At 35.1% G+C, this 18,661-nt stretch overlaps 1 protein-coding gene across 6 annotated transcripts in view; it reads left to right on the forward strand.

Annotated features, from left to right (window-relative positions):
* ASAP2 (ArfGAP with SH3 domain, ankyrin repeat and PH domain 2) overlaps window positions 1–18,661 on the forward strand; it is a 90,657-nt gene that overhangs the window by 62,653 nt on the left and 9,343 nt on the right. For 3 of the 6 annotated variants that reach the window (XM_042803498.1, XM_033009944.2, XM_042803499.1), the window contains 12 exons: window positions 2,011–2,098; window positions 3,999–4,047; window positions 4,157–4,323; window positions 5,673–5,806; window positions 6,530–6,624; window positions 8,339–8,528; window positions 8,966–9,051; window positions 9,258–9,373; window positions 9,855–9,922; window positions 11,673–11,786; window positions 15,448–15,703; window positions 18,186–18,347. In XM_042803498.1, coding sequence (XP_042659432.1) covers window positions 2,011–2,098; window positions 3,999–4,047; window positions 4,157–4,323; window positions 5,673–5,806; window positions 6,530–6,624; window positions 8,339–8,528; window positions 8,966–9,051; window positions 9,258–9,373; window positions 9,855–9,922; window positions 11,673–11,786; window positions 15,448–15,703; window positions 18,186–18,347 — 1,525 coding nt within the window. The remainder of the gene's footprint in view (window positions 1–2,010; window positions 2,099–3,998; window positions 4,048–4,156; window positions 4,324–5,672; window positions 5,807–6,529; window positions 6,625–8,338; window positions 8,529–8,965; window positions 9,052–9,257; window positions 9,374–9,854; window positions 9,923–11,672; window positions 11,787–15,447; window positions 15,704–18,185; window positions 18,348–18,661) is intronic. The other 3 variants (XM_042803501.1, XM_042803500.1, XM_042803502.1) reach the window with 1 other exon arrangement.

Genomic DNA, 18,661 nt, shown 5'->3' on the forward strand with positions numbered 1-18,661 from the left:
GAATGTGCTTCAGATCTAAAGTCCTGGGGCAAGTGGATTCTTTCTTAACCTGAATTTATTTGCATTTTTACATTCTCATAGAGCCTCTGAGAAAGGTGTATATGAGTTGCCCTGTGGATTGTTTACCAAATACTTTGATTTTTGTTTGCTTTGTTTTGTATTTTCATTATAGGCAGCTTCTGGACACTCTTGGACAAACAGTTACATTAAAAATGTAAACACTGGAAACTTTAGTGCTATGGATATTGAGTATGTTTAAATATAACCAAGAAAATGGGCCCAAGCTGGCTTTTTCAAGATGCTTTCTTGCATGCTTCTAGTTAGAGATCTCTTACTGCTGATAGTCTAAAACAATGAAAACTGTATGTGCTTTTACTACTAAAAGGAATGTGTGGAATTTGAAAAGCTATTTACTAGGCAGAAAGTACAATGTGGTTGTCAATTAATTGTCATCTTGCTCACTCCAAAACCTCTCTTGGGTACAATTTGTTTTACATTGCCCAGCAAGTGTTTGTTGTTTCAAAGCATGTATGACTTTGTCTGCTGCTTATGTTGGGCAAAGCATGAGCATCCTGTTTTTCAAGGACACCATGCTGCTTTTTTTTCTTTTTTTTTTTTTTTTTTTTTTTTTAATGGGAAAAAAAACTACATTATTGTTTCCCTACTTACGTTTCTCGATGGTTTTGGGTTTTTAACTGGTCTTCAGTTATAATGATATTGTTTTTCTTTTTTGGCCATCTACATCATTTTATCAGATTGTTTCAAGGAAATCTGTACTCTTCAGGCGTGTTCTTCCTTCTTTTTTGAATTAAACGTTTTCATCAATAAATTTAGGAGACTGAGAAGATATGTGTTTCTTATGATTCATTGCAAGTTAACTATGTTATGTGGTAGTTCAGCTTCATTTGATAATAGTTCTTGTTTAGATGATTAAATCTTGCTTTGGCAACTTGATAGATTAAAATTGTTAGAACGCAACAGTAAGTGTGGTAATGTGTTTATGTATATTGCTATCTTTATTATAGTATTTTCCTAACGATTTCAATTATTATTTTTCAGATATTATTGTCTAGAGCAGAGTCTCTCTAGTTAACTCTGCTTTCTGATTTAATTATTCCAAAAGAAGACTGGAACTAGTTATGCATTGTAGCAAGTGCAAGCCATTCCTCAAGTCAAAGTTGCAAACATAGCGTCTTTCTAGGTCCTACCGCAGGTCTGTAGGACGGGCACATTAAAGGAAAGAAGAGATGAGTCCAGAGGTGCTATTTGAAAAGTCTTTGTAGCTTTTATGAGGCTTTTTTTCAAAATGAAGTTTGCTTGTGCATTTTACTGTTAGTAAAACATTGGCACTTTTTATTCAATAAGGAACTGAAATATCTGAGAGAAACTTGACTAGAAAACGTATGTCATTATAGAATTTATTTTGTTTCACTACATTTTTTTAGTAATGAACTCTCTCAGTTTAGTTTTGCGTATGTTTATTGCAAGACTTCTCTGTGCAAACTTCTTATTTTCCTTCAATGTGCCCTTATACTGATTTAAAAATTGCGCATTTGTTCTAAACTGGTTATCTAGACTCCGTTTAAAGACATTAGCAGAAGTCAAATTATTTGATTATTGAAAATGTAGACAAGTAATTTTTTTAAACTAAATGTCTAAATGTTAGAGGAATACCCCTGCATAAAATGAATCTGTCTCTCTGTCATACCTGAATTCTTCAGATAAGTGTTACTGGTAAGGTGATCAGAGTAGTCATAATTAAAGTGATTTTGCCTCTCCCCTTTCAAAATTCTAGTGTCTATCCAGGTGTCAGTGAACAAAATAGCCAAATATAAGAAAATGTAGTTTACAAATCATGATGCAGAAGAAAACATAAATCAAAACCTGAGTACCTTACAAATTAACATAAACCATTTGTCAAGTCTTTTTGGCTAGTTATTCTATGTTTTCAGACTGCAGGGCTCAGTCAGTATCAATATGCTAAAATGTGTATATTTTATCTTCAAATAGGCTAACCGACCTCCAGCAAAGCTCAATCTGTTAACCTGTCAAGTGAAAACAAACCCAGAGGAGAAAAAATGTTTTGACCTCATATCACGTAGGTTTGTTGTTTAGCTCTTTTTACTTGCAGCTAATATCAAGGAGTTTTGCAATATTTCTGTAGATGTGTGAATAATACACTTAAACATTTTTGCAATTGTAGAATGCTTCTCTTTATAAAATGGCCTTCTTATGACAATTTACCATTTAACTTATTTTAGCATAATGCGAATAACTGTACCTGTTTCATTGGAAAGACACTTGGTTTCAAAGCTATCTACTCCTTCTTTCTATATCATTTTGTGCTACCTTACAATAGAGTAACAATATTTTTGCTGTGACATCACTCTTTATATTGAAAATGTCCTAGCTGATCATCTTGTTATGACTTTTGTAGAAGATCAAAAGAAGCTTTTAAACCATGACAAAACTTCTTAAAATTTAAGCATAGCGGTTGCTATGTAACTGTGAAGAAAATACTGAAAATTTTTTTTGTTTTATTATCTCATAAGCACTATAAAGGTGAGATAAAGAGTCTACATGTTAAAAACACCAAAACTGAATGATTTTAGGAGCTGAATGAGATGATAAAAAATTGTATAGTAGAATGTATCCTTTGTTTTCTCACTGGGACATTTTAGTATTATATTTATGGACTCAATAAAAAGCACATTACTAAAATATATATCTCAGGTTATTTGAGGAGAATAATATAAATCTATTCCTCATTTTTTCCTTCATCAGAGCATGAAGTTCTTCTGTATTTGTAAATTTAAAATACACTGCTTCTGTTAATAGACTAGTACTCATGTGTGCAATATACAGCATTTCCATTTCTGCACAAGCAAGTGGTCTTCCCTGCTTACTTTTGCATCTTCTTTGTTGATGACCATGTCACGTTTTGCCCAATATCAGCTTATCACAACATTATAATTTGTCCCATCATACATATGACAAGGCATAACTGGCCTCTTAGCTTTCTTCAGATCACTTTTTCACTTTATACTATTTATTCTATATAGTGTGTATATATATATCCAATACTTTGTACTATTTATACTTTTACTATAGAGTTTAAAAACATTCCTTATTTTTTAAAAACTACAAATTACTATACTGTGGCAAGATAAAATGTCTTATTGTTTACCTAGCACTTTCCTTTCTGTCCTGTCATGTATCCTCACTGCCTTAATATTTTCTATGTTTTAAACTATCATAAGACCTTTTTTGCCTGAATGTTTTTCAAACTTTAGGAATTTTCAGCCTAGAATATCTTTTTCCCAGTAGCTTTACCTCTGTTGTTCTCATCAACTATTCTATTTTAACTCCATCATTAAACTGTATCATATCTCATTTGTTTCATAGACTTAAAATGTATTATGCTTTCTTCTTTAGTAGTACACTATGATAACAATGCTTAGAATTACAAAAGTAGTAGTAAATTTAAATTTTTGAGCTTGATTTAATTGAGACAGCTTGGGGCTTATTCTGATTGGACTGGCAAGTTTGCCCTTTTTGATTACTGTGATTTTAAGAGCTCATTTGAAAGCTTTAAATCCTTCTTATTTCAATCTCAAACTCAAATATGGACTTTGCATTTTACTCACGCACATCACCACCACACCCCAGCAGAACTTCAGCATTGTGATTACTGAGGTTATATCTAGAACATGGAAAAATTACTATGCTCTCCTGCTGCTTATGTGATAGAAGCACAGTGCTGAAGGAAACACTTTCTGTTTAAATACCAACAAGCCACCCTGTGTAAACATAGATGAACTGTAGGTAGTAAGGGTGAAACTTGCTAAATAGACTTTCTGCCTGTCAATATTCCAGTGATGAGACTAGAGACCTCGGGAGTCATACATCAGTTCATTTTAGATTTTTGAGACATTTCTACAAAATCAGTTTTTCAATAATTTTTTTTTTAATCAGTATGTGAATTATTTATTGTGCAGATGACAGAACATACCACTTTCAAGCCGAAGATGAACAGGAATGTCAAATGTGAGTTATTTTGCTAATTTTATTTTTGATACTGTTGTTCTGCTGAGACATTACCTTGAACTTTAGAAGTGCCAAAACATTTAATAGCAAAATATTACTGCCATTTTAGATGGACATCTGTGCTACAAAACAGCAAAGAGGAAGCTTTAAATAATGCATTCAAAGGAGATGATAACACAGGAGAAAATAATATTGTCCAAGAACTGACAAAAGAAATTATATCTGAAGTCCAGAGGATGACTGGAAATGATGTGTGTTGTGACTGTGGAGCACAAGGTGACTCAATTAAGCATATTTCTAATTGGTAAAAATTCTATAGCTCATGAGACCATTTAAACTGATGTTTTATGCTCTCACTTTTACTCCTTATCTCACAAAGATTGTACATGTAGTAGAATAAACTAACAATTTAATTGCACTACTTCAGTAAGATTGATTTGCCATATGCATGTTGTCAGTGGAGAGAAAAGTTACTAAGAAGCTTATTTTTCACCTACATATTTTGCTAATTGTAACTTTTGCTTATATAAATCAATTACACTTATTTTATTAGCCCATATTTTATGTAATTAGGTAAAACTGAACAGCAGTAAGATACTTGAAGGATTTTCCTCATACACATTTTTTATTTTTCTTTATTTTTTTTCCACTTTTTATCTTTGAGAGTGAGACAGGGTAAATTGTAAGACTGTGCTCAGTTGAAAAAGAATGCACCTGCTGACTATGGTTTGCAGTGTTGGTTTTGTTGATTGATGAATTTCTACTTTAATCCTCTTAAAATTATTTTTTAAATCCTGCTGTTTACTGTGTTCTTTTATGTTACAGAGGCACTGCAGGACTTAAGGGTTTTTGATCTGAAACTGTAGCTGAAAACATCAGATCTGAAGCTGTATGCACTTTGTAAATCAATACTAACTTCCAGCAATAGATACTGTATAAAACTATAGGAAGAGTCAATCCTGCTGTCTTTAAAGGAGAAGATTCTAAATAGCTACCACCAAACAAATGAATTTCTAAGCTATCTAAATCTTCAGAAATTAATTATTTGTCTGGAAGACGAGGGAGTGTTATAGCAAGAATGCAAAATACCAGGAGAAAAGACAAGCAGTGGTAATGAAAGGAGAAGGATGAGCCTTAGTATCTTTGAAATAGTTGAGTGAGAATCCATTGTAGTGTGGTGCTGTATGTATATTTCAGAGTCATTGCTGCTTCACTTGGTCTAAAGTCTATATTTGAAATACAAAAAAAAAAAAAAAAATGTAGGCATTGTTATTTTGGTTTGAACTGCACCTATACCCACAATTGAGAACATGACACCATTATATTGTTGGTGGAAAAATGCGGTTTCTGAAAGCCATGTGGAGAATGGCCAGCTGGACTGTTTGAGCAGTTCCCTTGGAGAGGAATGTCCTTTATAAAAAAAATGCATCTTCATGTCTTTCACCATTAAAAAATATCCTGGTTTGTGTTTCCCAATAGAGTAAATATAAAGACATAAATTTAAAAACCTGATAATTCACATATGGTAATATTATTTTACCGAATTTAATTTCTGTATACTACATTTTCTAGAATGAAATAATTACATGAATACATTCAAATTCTGTGGGTGCTTTCTGTTTCAGATCCTACCTGGCTTTCAACAAATTTGGGTATTCTAACTTGCATTGAATGCTCAGGAATCCATAGAGAACTTGGTGTTCACTATTCCAGAATGCAATCACTTACATTAGATGTGCTGGGAACATCTGAACTTTTGGTAATCAAATTGCTTTTATTAATTGTAAAATAATAATATAAAATACTTCCAACACAATTATCTTTTTGTCACTTCAATGATATATTGTTCCAATCCTGAAAGTTGCCTCTGGATAAATTTAAGGAAGCTTAACTCTTTAAGTTTAAGGGAACCTCCTGAAACATAGTGTCTTACTGTAAACTTTGCCTGATCTTAGAATTCAAATTAGTAGAGACTTCATATTTCTTGTGTTTCCAAGTCTTTTTACCCTTTGTTGTTTTTTTAAAAGAACACAGCTTTTTGACATATAAATGCGCGCCTCATTAAAAATTGAAAGCCTTCACAAATACTAACCCCATTAATTATTTAGCATTATTTTGGAAGAGAACTTTAATTCTCAAAGGAAGAAAATTTATTCAGTTTTGCTACCCAAAGAAATTACCACATATCAGCTGCATATCAGTTCGTATGTGTGTTCTTACCCAGCACAAAGTATTTTGCATTTATTGTATGAACTGCTGTCTTGATGGATTGTTCTGCAGTTACTTGTTTGTGTATTAAATCCCAGCTGAAAACTGACATCCAAAAAGGTACCTAATTGTTCATGATTTCTGACAGAGTAGCAGAACTAGGAATCAGAATCAAAAAGTCCCAACTCCCATTTTCCCTTGTCATCCCACTAGTATTTGCGTGGCCAATAACTGAACATGTTTATTAAGTGAGCTGTGGATTATTTTTTAACAGCTTGCAAAGAATATTGGGAATGCTGGGTTTAATGAGATTATGGAATTCTGTCTGCCAGTTGATGAGATGGTCAAACCTAATCCAAGCAGCGATATGTAAGTAAAGAGCCACAACTTCTGAAAAAGGCAGGCATTTACTTTAATATTGCTAATGGGTTGTGCCATTATGGTTTGCACCAGCAGGCCATGAAAGATGTATAATGTCTTATAAATAGCCTTATAGCCAAAGAGTAAACATTTTTTCTGATGCTTTGCATGTCTGTTTTATTGAACTTTATCTGATTGTACCTTTCCTAATAGTAAGAATTATCTTACCAACTCTCTGAATCATGATTTGTGGGACAGAAACAAATTAAACATGACTTGTTGGGAATTTTAAAGACATACAAGGGTAGAGATCTAAACCAAAGCTATTAGTTTTGTGCTATTTAAACACAAACTAGAAATTGAAATAAGGTGCACATTTTACCTGAAAGATACTGAACACTTAGCAATTAGAAACTACACCTAGGACTTAAATCTGTAACTATGTGGAATAAAGATAGAACATTTAATTCAATTGCTTGAAAACACTGAGCAGTGATGGCAGAGACACAGCAAAGACAGCTGCCTACTTGGCTGGATACTACTTCATCGTAAAAGAGCTAGTAAACGATGTGGAAACAAACCCAGAAGAATTGGCTTTGGATTAAGCTGATTTTGCGTTATCTGGACTTTCACTATTCAGACAGAACCAATGTTAAACCATGCAGTTTAAATAATTTTAGACTACCACTATCAATAATAGGACAGAATATTAATATTAATAATTACATTTACTAATAATTTTACTGAATTATAAGTGAATAGCATAAGACAACTTCTAAAAATTGATAGGTTTAAAAAAGTCATTTAGATTAATATATATACGTATAGAATTTGGGGCTTTTTCTAATGCAGTGAGAACCTGAGGACTGACACTTTTTAAAAACTATGAAGGAATACTGTCATATGCTTTAGGAACAAGAGCTATCCATTGATTCAATTTCTTATTATTTGGATTTTTTTCTTTTTGCCCACTATATAGTATCTAGAAGATAAAGTATGGCTTTGTCAAATGTTTTCTGTGCAACGTTGTGTACATCCCAAGAGCTGGTAAGGAGTTTTATGCCTCTGGGAGGCATGCAAGCTCCTGCCTTGCTTCAATGCGAGGAGAAGTAGCCATGTTAGTTGGGTATCAACAGCAGAAGTGATAACTCGTGTGCTGATTCAAGTGTACTAAGTTTCTACGTCAGTAAGAGGAGAATAAAAAATCTACTACATCCTCCCTATTACAGTTGTGACGAAGCGTTGCTTTACAGAACATACTCACTGCTGTGAATACTGATGCAAGGCCTAGATAGTGGGTGCAGAGGTATAGGACGGATTCCTATATCCTGTGCTTTCCATCCCTTTCCAGCATCTGTAGGGGTACAAGTCAGCTAAACATAAGCCTGCAAGGCTGCTGTTAGCAAAAGGGCATTAAGAAGCTTTGATGTATCTTTTGTACATGGAGCTGGGTAATCTTGTTCTCAACTTCATACCAGAGTTCAGAGGGGAAAATTCATGGTTTGTCTTCATATTGGCTATTTGATTCATCTTCTGTAGTTACATTTCATACTGGAAATACAAGACTACATGTCTTACATGCATATTTAAAAAGAAAAATTATCATAATGAATGAGAAATAGGCTTTCCCAGATTTTATTTCAAATGACTTGCATGTATTTATGGAAATTCTAATGTATATCTTCTGCTAAAAGTTATAGAAGTAAATTATATTCAATTTCAGGAATGCAAGAAAAGATTATATTACTGCCAAGTATATTGAGAGAAAATATGCACGGAAAAAGCATGCTGACAATGGAGCTAAATTGCATGCTCTTTGTGAAGCAGTCAAATCAAGAGACATTCTTGGATTAGTCCAAGTATATGCTGATGGTGTGGATCTCACAGAAAAAATTCCACTGGCCAATGGCCATGTAAGTGTTGTAAATTTTATTAGACAAATTGTTATAAATCCACTATGCTTTCTTTAATTAAAAGGTGCTATTTTTTCTTATTCAAAAATAAGATTTGAAATGCTGTTCTGAACACTTGTGCTTTTAATGATGTAATTTAATAACAGAAGAAGATATTAAATAGTTTGATCTGACATTGTTTCCAATACTATCATATTTTAAATGTATTAAAACATCAAACATTAAATCATTCAATAATCTGTTAATTTTCAACTTATTTGTTTGCTTTAAAGGAACAAAAGTGAAGCAATAGAAGTCTTCAGAAGAGATATCTTAATGGTAGCATGTCTGAATGTTTTGAAATTAAATGTTTTAATTGATCTAATTTATCTCTTAATAAAATTTCTGCTTCTTTGTGGATCAGAAAAAGCAAATGTGTTCTTTTGTTTTATTCTTAGGAGCAAGACGAAACAGCACTTCACCTTGCTGTTAGGTCAGTTGATCGAACATCCCTTCATATAGTTGACTTCTTAGTGCAGAACAGGTAGGTGTATGGAAAACTATTAAAATACTATTGATACTGCTTTTATTTCAAGTAATACAAATACTAAATGAATACAAATACTAAAACTAATTCTGGTATTTGCAAATGTAATTTTATTCTTTGAAAAACTTGTAATGAGATAGGTTTATTAATATCGGGTAGGAAATTAAGTTTAATCAGCTTTCTTCTTTCTTTTACTCCAATAGTGGCAATCTAGATAAGCAAACATGTAAAGGTAGCACAGCCCTGCATTACTGCTGTCTGACGGACAACGTTGAGTGCCTCAAACTGCTGCTGAGAGGGAAGGCTTCTATTGAAATAGGTAAAAGGATAGAGTGTACTTCCATTTCATATTTGTCACTGCTTCAGATAAGAAACAATGAAGGTGGAATAAGTGTGTTTTCTCCTCAATTGTTTATCATAAATCTGTGAATATAATCTTCATTATAAAAAAAATCAATGTACATTTTTTATTTCAAGTTTAAAATTGACTTATACATTACACTTGTTTTGTAAATAAATTTAAATAAGTGCCATGATTTTTAGCTGACAGCTTGTTGCCTAGTTGTATACTGCCATTTCATGGCTGTCATTCCATATATATGGCATGTTGAGTTGCTACTGCTTGTCATGTTCAGAGGGTTGGTATGAGTTAGATCTATATATGAAGGAAATACATTAATTTCAAGAGTAAGTTGGTTTAGTACTTCACCATGTACCTGCTGGTTTGTCTTTATCTTTAGTAATGGACATGTTGATAGTGACACCTATCATCATAACTTTCTTTTCTTGCTGTAATATAGCTAACGAGTCAGGAGAGACGCCACTTGATATAGCTAAACGTTTAAAACATACTCACTGTGAAGAGCTGGTGAGTGTTCCATCTTCCTGTGTGTTTGTGCATTTATAAGCAGAATCGTGTCTGAATATTTAACAGCTTACAGTTGAATATTCAACAAATATATGCCAGACGGAATAGTTGTATACTTAGAAATAGTTATATGCATATATCAAGTTATATGCTTTTAAGAAGAAAATTATATTTCTTTTTAGATGCTTTGGAAATGCTAACTTCTTGGGGCCAGGGGATGATTCTGTTTGAGCTATTAGTCCCAGATCCACAAGGGAGATCCCCTCAGTAAGTTTGCAGATGACACCAAGTTGGGTGGGAGTGTTGATCTGCTTGAGGGTGGGAAGACTCTACAGAGGGATCTGGACAGGCTGGATCAATGGGCCGAGGCCATTTGTATGAGGTTCAACAGGGCTGAGTGCTGGGTCCTGCACTTGGGTCACAACAACCCCATGTAACACTACAGGCTTGGGGAAGAGTGGCTGGAAAGCTGCATGTCCAAAAAGGACCTGGGGGTGTTGGTCAACAGCTGGCAGAATGTGAGCTGGCAGTGTACCCAGGTGGCCAAGAAGGCCAACAGCATCCTGGCTTGTATCAGAAATAGTGTGGCCAGCAGGACTGGAAGTAATAGCACTAAAAGAAAGGCATTGATGTGCTGGAGTGTGTCCAGAGAAGTGTAATGAAGGGCCTGGAGCACAAGTCTTATAAGGAGCAGCTGAGGGAACTAGGGTTGTTTAACCTGGAGAAAAGGAGGCTGAGCAGAGACCTTCTTGCTCTCTACAATCACCTGAAAGGAGGTTGTAGCGAGGTGTCATTCTCTTTTTCCAAGTAACAAGCGATAGGATGAGAGGAAACAGCTTCAAGTTGCACCAGCAGAGATTTAGATTGGATATTGGGAAAAATTTCTTCACCAAAAGGGTTGTCAAGCATTGGAACAGGCTGTCCTGGAAATATTTAAAAGATGTGTAGACATGGTGCTTAGGGACTTGGTTTAGTGGTGGACTTGTGAAGTTTACTGTTGGACTCAGTGATCTTAAAGGTCTTTTCCAACCTAAATGATTCAGTGATTCTGTGATCCAAAGTGTCTGACATGACATTGAAATCTAATCGCTTAAGTACATTTTATGGGTGAAGGCAAAGGATGAAGGCCATTTTCTTGTTGCCCAGAGAGGTTGTGGATGCTCTATCGTTGGAAGTGCTCAACATCAGGCTGGATGGTACTTTGAGCAACCTGATCTAGTGGAAGATGGCCCTGCCTATAGCAGGTGTGGGGAGTGGGGTTGGACTAGATGATCTTTAAAGGTCCATTCCAACCCAAGCCATTCTGTGATTCTATGAAGAAAAGTTAGCTACCGTCACTACTTTTAGTAAGCAAGGAAAATGGATTAGTGGGGCAAAGCTTTTCGATAAGTGAGTAATTAAAAAAACGTGACTTTGCAGTTAATTTCTTTGACTTGCGATTTCTAAATCAAAGCAAATAGGATGTGGTGCTTATTGTCAGAAAATCGAGAATGGGCCTGCAGCAGTTAATGAAAAGCCTAGTTGTATTTCATTTATTTGTGTTGTATTTGGTCACAGAGCTTAAGTTTTTAAATTTGCCCCAGTGCAGTAATTTCCAGATCATTGAAAGCTATTTTTAAAATAAAAGTAATATTTGTACTTAGAAACCAAGGTTCCGTCTATATGTCATTTTTGTTTGTTTTTACATACATTGTTTTAAAATAAGTACTGCACATAACGTAGGTGTCAACAGTCATCATCTTTTCTTTAGCTTACTCAAGCACTGTCCGGAAGATTTAATTCTCACGTTCATGTAGAATACGAATGGCGGTTGCTCCATGAAGATCTGGACGAAAGTGATGATGATGTGGATGAAAAGCTGCAGGTTTGTATCAATGCATTACAATTTTTCTGTACACATATATGTGTAAGCATGTTGTTCATAATGTTTTCAGTAAAACTGATTTTTGCTATAGGTATGAAGACACTGAAATAAAGTTATGTAGTAGCTTAAATTTTGGTTCCTTAAATTATAGTTTGTCTTCTTTTTCCCCTTTAATATTAAGGTGTAAAACACATGACCGAGTGGTGATGATCTAAATACAATTAGCCAGATTGTTGAATCTTCTTTTTAATGGAGTCAAAAGTTTGCTTCAATACATCAGGAATATTTAGATTTGCTGGTCGTGAAGCATAACTAACATGAACTAGGAAAATTGCCTTTACAAGGCGCCTTACAGTATCTCCTGATGTTTGTGAAACAGCTCTAGCTGATGGTTTTAATTTTGGAACAGTTTATGCATTGGCTTGTCACCAGTGGAACTAAACTTGTGCATTAAGTTACATCCATTAATAGCAGGGTACGGTCTTAATTCTGAATCTTCATGTTTTTAGTTTTCTCCCTTTTCATACCTGAAATTTCTGGTGGTGTGGTGCTGTTGGGTCCAGAATAATGGAATGGTTGGGGTGGGAAGGGATCTCTGGAGGTCATCTGGTCCAAGCCCCCTGCTAAAGCAGGGTCACCTAGAGACAGTTGCCCAGGACCATGTCCAGATGGCTTCTGAATATCTCCAAAGATGGTCATATTACAAGTATTACAAAATGTTCCAGTAGCATGGGAACTTCACTGCATTTTCAACATTTAACTTCCCAATTTAGGGACCAACTTCAGTAAGTATTTTAAGTACCTAAATGTACAGGCGGGAAACAAACTACCATGTTTTGATACCTGAACAATGCTTAAAAATGTCTTGGATTTCTAGGGGCCAAGTAATTTGAAATTACATATAGGCTCCTAAATGCTGATGACATCCTGAAATTTTCATAATTTGAAGTATTCCATATAAGCATGGAACACATGTTTTTGTTATTTTTGTGTGTGCGGTGTTGTAATTGCTTATGCCTTTTATGCTTCCTTTGTAAAGTGCAAGGCTTTGTATTAATTAATCTTCAGATGTTAGCACAACCTTTTTTTCTCTTGAAAGTAGCTAGCAACCCTTTCTCCTCTGGATAATGAAATTTGACTTTTTTCTTTCCACAAGTTTTAGCATTTTAATACTTCTCTTGCAAAGTCCGCCATCTCAGGGCATGAATTGCTAATACTTGATTAATAGCATAAAAACAAATCTTGTGTGCTGGGTTTTGCTTTGTTTTCAGAAATATTAAAACCTAACAGTCATAGGTTCATTTTCTTTGCCTTCACAGAATGTCTTAAAAAATGCTAGGTCATCAGACCACTGAATTGAGTTAATGTTTTGGAGACTAATTTTGACATCAGTAAGTTTCCTCTGTGGCAAAATACCATTTTTGCAATATCTTGTCTGCATAGGATTCTTCTCCCCAAGTCCTGTCTCTTTCATCCAAGATAGCTGTTACCTCTGGTGCCTGACTTGACCTAGTTAGCAACAAAGAGCAAAAAATGTGTCTGTCATAAGCCATCTCTTTCAAAGCACAATTGCTACCCTTGTGAGACTCCTCTTAAGATTTTTCTTGAGGATTTTGGTATCTGTGCAAGAATATGGAATCTGTGAGCTGCTAAATCCAGTTCTTCTGGGTGAGCTTTCGTATTATATCCCAGTACTTATGTATTCCTATATATTGTATCACCATTCAGATAGTAACATCCATAATGATGACCTTTTTGATAAAGCAGCGTGAAACTTTCTGTTATGTTTTAGAGAATTCATTTTTTCCAGCTGTAAAACCTTCTGGGTAATTTACAACTAGATAGCTAGCAAATCCCTTTCTGGGACGCTCTAAATTTGTATTTTTGATCTTTTTTTTCCTTATTTTCCTTCATTGTTGCCAGTTGCCTTCTGCAGTTCAGCATTTTCTTTTTGGCTGGTCCCTGAGCTCCCATCTTGTATAGGAAGTTATCTGCTACTCAGCAATGAAGCTAAAGTAATGAAACTGCTCCCTCACTGTCCACTATTAATAGGCTTATACTACAGGGACTTTTCAAAGGAGATTACAGACTATTAATCACAGACTAGTGTCTGTGACTACATTGAATGCACTGGTGAATACTGCTGTTGCTTAGGATCTCATCAGAGTTCTGTTTGTAGGTGTCAAGCTATTGGGCTTGTCTCTCTTTCTGGTAAAGCAGTGGAATAGATTTTGTAATCTTTGTCAGAAAAGGTCACATTTGAAATTGAAGTTCTTTTAGACCAGAAGTTTTCATATAGAAGAGAGTCTAACCTAAAAGAAGGCTGAGACAATCCAGCAGGTTTCTGCTGCTGTTCCACACCCTGGCTGTCTGGTTCTACCTCATCTTTTGTCTCCATTCTGTCCCTGAATTGAGCTGTTTCAGTTTGGTAAACTAGTGAAAAGCTAAACCAACAAAACAAAAAATAATTTCTGCTGGTTTAGAAAGCAGAAACAAGTGTGGGCTGAAATAAATACCAGGGAATGGAGAGTGTCAGCCAGTGAGGAGTGAGGTTGCTAAGCCAAAGTAAAGGTAGGGATTAATGTGTCTGGCTGTCATGTACAACATTCTGATAAATCTTTCAACAGTAATGCTATGCTATAACATTTTTAAAGGCCCTACATGATCAATCCAGAGTAAGCACTGAATATATTCAGAGGAAAATCAATTGCTTATTTGTGATACTGTTGGTGTAAATCTTTATTTTGCCTATACGCTATTACTATAAATGGTTATTTTAATTTAATACAGACAGTACATCAGCGACATGTTTATGTAATGCTATTTCTAAAGGCATATTTATGCTCTCTGAGCTGTGGATTGTTACAACCCATTCTTGTACTAGCCACATGAATTTATAACTCCAGCTATTTTAATTATCATTTGATAACAATAATTACTATGCTTGCTGTTGAAACAGGAAAAATAATGTGAAGTGTGCATAGCAAGCAGATGACTTGCTGTAAATCTCAAAGACAACTAATTAGATCTCATTTGATAATGTGCATGGGATGAGCAATGTTCCATCCCAGCTGCCAATTGAAGTAATCTTCTGAACTTGTCCAGTGATATTAGTGAGCTAAAAAGAGTTCAGGAGAAGTTTTGGCTCCTAATTTGTTGTAGGCTGAGCTACAGGTAGAATACTTGGATGCAATTGTGTCTGGTTTTTGAGATGATCATCTATTTGGGATCTAATACTGCTGAACTTCAGATGAGGCTTATCTTCAGTTGTTTATTTACTTTTGAAAATATTGCCCGGTATTTTAATGCAGGGAAACTTTACTTGATCCTTTCTGAATATCTATGTTGAATATCTATAGGAGTATAGTCCTGTGTATATAAGGATACAGTATTATCCTATAGGAGTATACTGCAGGAGAAAATAAGAAAATTATTATTGTTTTGAAATGCAATTCACATTTAATCTTTCTTTTGTTAATGTGCACAGTTATATTGTCATGAAGAGGGTGGAATGTAGGTTTTAGATTGCATATTAAAAGCAACAAAAATGGATTTTAGAAGCCATTTTTTCTTTCTAGAAACTAATCACTTTCTATCAACTAATAAATAAAATGGGCACAACTAAGTGGTATCAATGAGTACTTTTTTCATTGTGTTTAAGCAACCCAGTCCCAACCGAAGAGAGGACAGGCCTGTCAGCTTCTATCAACTTGGATCAAACCAGCTTCAGCCTAATGTAGCATCCTTGGCAAGAGATGCAGCGAACATTGCTAAGGATAAGCAAAGAGGATTTATGCCAAGTATATTACAAAATGAAACATATGGAGCAATACTCAGTGGCAGTCCACCTCCCATTCAGCCTGCAGTACCTGTTACAAGTAGTGCACCTCCTCTACCTCCAAGGAATATTGGCAAAGGTACTAACACCAGGAAATACTGTTGTATGTTAGAAGAATGTGAGCATAACATTTTTTTTATTATTATGTTTTTAGGTCTCTTTTACAATTATTTTGCACAGGTAAGTATTGGAACAGATTATTGAAGACATCATTTTATATACTTGAAGTGAATCTGCACAGCTTGTTCTGAGTTCAGTTATCGGTATACTTACAAGGAAGTGCACGATAGTGTTTGGGAAAACTATGCCCAGGTAACCTCAGTAGAATAAACAATTTATTTAAAGGAGGGCTGCAGTCAATTTGGTTTAGCAGGTTGTTTTTTTTTTAATATCCCATCTTTTCATAGTTCTGTTTCTTGAAAATGTCATTGTCAGAGTTCAATTTAAGCGTTCGGTTTCAACAGGATTTGGCTGCTGTGTAAAACTGTTTAAGACCTGGCAGAATGGAGAGTGCACACAGAACATGAGACATTTTAACCTTGCAAAGTCTTCTCTTAATAAGTATATGCTTCAAGGTTATTAAAATAAAAGTATAAGTGTCATGATGTGAATAACTGGATGATTTTAGAGAACTGGTAGCTGACTGAAGATGTAACTGCCAATTACTGATTATACCCTGATCAATAGTACAATGTAGAATGTACATGTCTCATCCTGGTTCAGAAGGTTTGTGTGCTTGCAAAATCTACCATTAAAACTGATGCTGTGAACTTCATTCTTATGTTCATATATAACCTGTTTGGATCATTTTGAAGAAGCATAGAGAAAGCTGTATAGGTTCTCGTACAGTACATTTGGTGTGTTTCATAGCTTTAATACCTTTATTAATCCAGCAGCTTTCATGGATGCTGAATTTATGTCAAGTTCAATTGAAGAAAAATGACTGTATAAACACATGGTTCTCTGTGGTGCTTGTAATTCAGACTCTGTAAGAGGAGATATGAGCTGGGAATGTTCTAGGCATACATGAATGGCTTCTGCCTTTGGGAGCACTGTGCAGAGGTCAGAATGCAAGGCTCCATACACTAGTGATTGTGTCTGAGATGGTGAATTCAACATCTGTGTAATATGAAAAGTCAGGTATTGGTCTCACAGGATGGATGCAGCATAAAAGTTGGATTAAAATACGTTATTTTGGGGACAGAAAAACTGAGAACAATAGAACAGCATGGGATTGGATTACTTTAAAAGGGTAGCATGAGACTGGGGCAAGTTTAGCAGCATATAAAACTTAACCAAGGTGGGATTCCTTTCATCTAACATTTTTGCATGAAGTCTAAGCTTAATATCTAGACAGTTTTTACTTGATGGATAGGAGTATTTCCCCCACCGAACAGGAAAATTCACCCAAGGAGTCTGTGTAGGCTGTTTAACTCTTCGATTCTATCTTAAAAATAGCAATGCAATTGGATAGTTAAAAAGACTTTTTTACCCTTTGATATTATTATTTTAATCATGGCCAACCATACTATTTTACCCACTGTTTGCTCTTGATTAAATGACACTTTTCAAAGAGTGTCATTTTAATTTCATTTCCAACCTCAGACTTCTTGGCACCAGTATAGTGCAGCTCATGCCAAAAAAGCATGCTGCCTGTCTTAGATTATTAGCTCATATTCTTTACTGTAGCAGTGTATTAGCCTATTATTTTATATTCTTAGTTAAAAGCTGTAATAGTATCATCGATCTTAGCTTGTTGATTGCTGATGTTGTTGATGTTATGCTTATGGTGTATTATTACTCCTTTATCCTCCTAGCTTTAGGCTGTTCTCCAAGTCTTCTGAGGCTTTTGTGCTCTTCACTGCAACCTAATATTTATTCATACCTTACTCTGTTTCATCTTTTCTTCATATGATGCTCATGTGCTGAGTAGGGAGAAGTGACACGGTATGTGCAAAATATTGGCTTTATGAAGAAAACCTGTAGTGTATTTTTTTGAAATGGGGAGGCAGCTCTTCAGCTTAAGAGTGAAGTAATATAGGAGGACCCAAAGACGTACTTTGTAACTGCTTCATGACTAGTTATTATAGCTTCTTGTTTGGGTGAAATTCAGAATTACAGTTTTGTGTCAATTCCAAGTTAAAACTGATGTTTCACTTTGAGTCAGCAGTGTCTGCTAATACTCATGCAAAAGTGAGGTCCTTTTCTCGCAGTACCTGAGAAGATTACAGCTATCAGTCAGGGATTAAGAAGGTAGCAAGACTTGCCTTCTGTCTTCTTGTTGAGAAATTTCTGCTTTTTCAAGTGTTGACATACTTTAATGATTGGAGAGATATTTTACTTAGGTATAAAGTGTTAGTAAGACTTTACCCAGAAACTTCTATGTAATTTTTTACATCAGACTCTGATTTCTGCTCTGACATTCCAGCAGGACAGCAATGGTTCCTGTTGATGAATATAGTGGTCTAGCTGCACTATTTGTAAAAGCACAGGTGTGAATATTAACACTTCGTGCTTAGGGTAAGCAATAATAATAATACAGTATTTTCCTCTCTTTTTAGTTCAGCCTTCAGTTCTTGGCAGTGGTATTCAGACAATTTCTTCATCTAATGCAATGTGGAAGACAAATTCTTTAGGAGTGGAAAGTATAAGCAGGCAGAGATCTTCATCAGATCCACCAGCTATTCATCCCCCTGTGCCGCCATTGCGTGTAACATCTACAAGTATGTTTCCACTTTCCCCTGTTTTCCCTTCTGCTGTATCTAATCATAGTTGGCTTATTTTTCCATTTCCACAACTCATACTTCCTCTTTTGGTGACTGTAACTTTGGCCTATCGTTCCCATCCAGTAACTTTGTATGAACTGTCTTCTCTGATGTTCCAGTGAGGACTGTATGGTGTAGTGCAGGGTCAACAAGAAATACTATCTATTACTAGAGCTAAAGAGCTCTTCACTTTATATACAGAGAGAGTTTCAATGCTGCATTTCTCACAAGTTTTAAAGATGAGTGTTACATGCAGGCTTGGGGCTATGTCT

The sequence above is a fragment of the Tyto alba genome, unplaced genomic scaffold (genome assembly GCF_018691265.1).
Source record: "Tyto alba isolate M040663 unplaced genomic scaffold, T.alba_DEE_v4.0 Super-Scaffold_40, whole genome shotgun sequence".
NCBI lineage: Eukaryota > Metazoa > Chordata > Aves > Strigiformes > Tytonidae > Tyto > Tyto alba.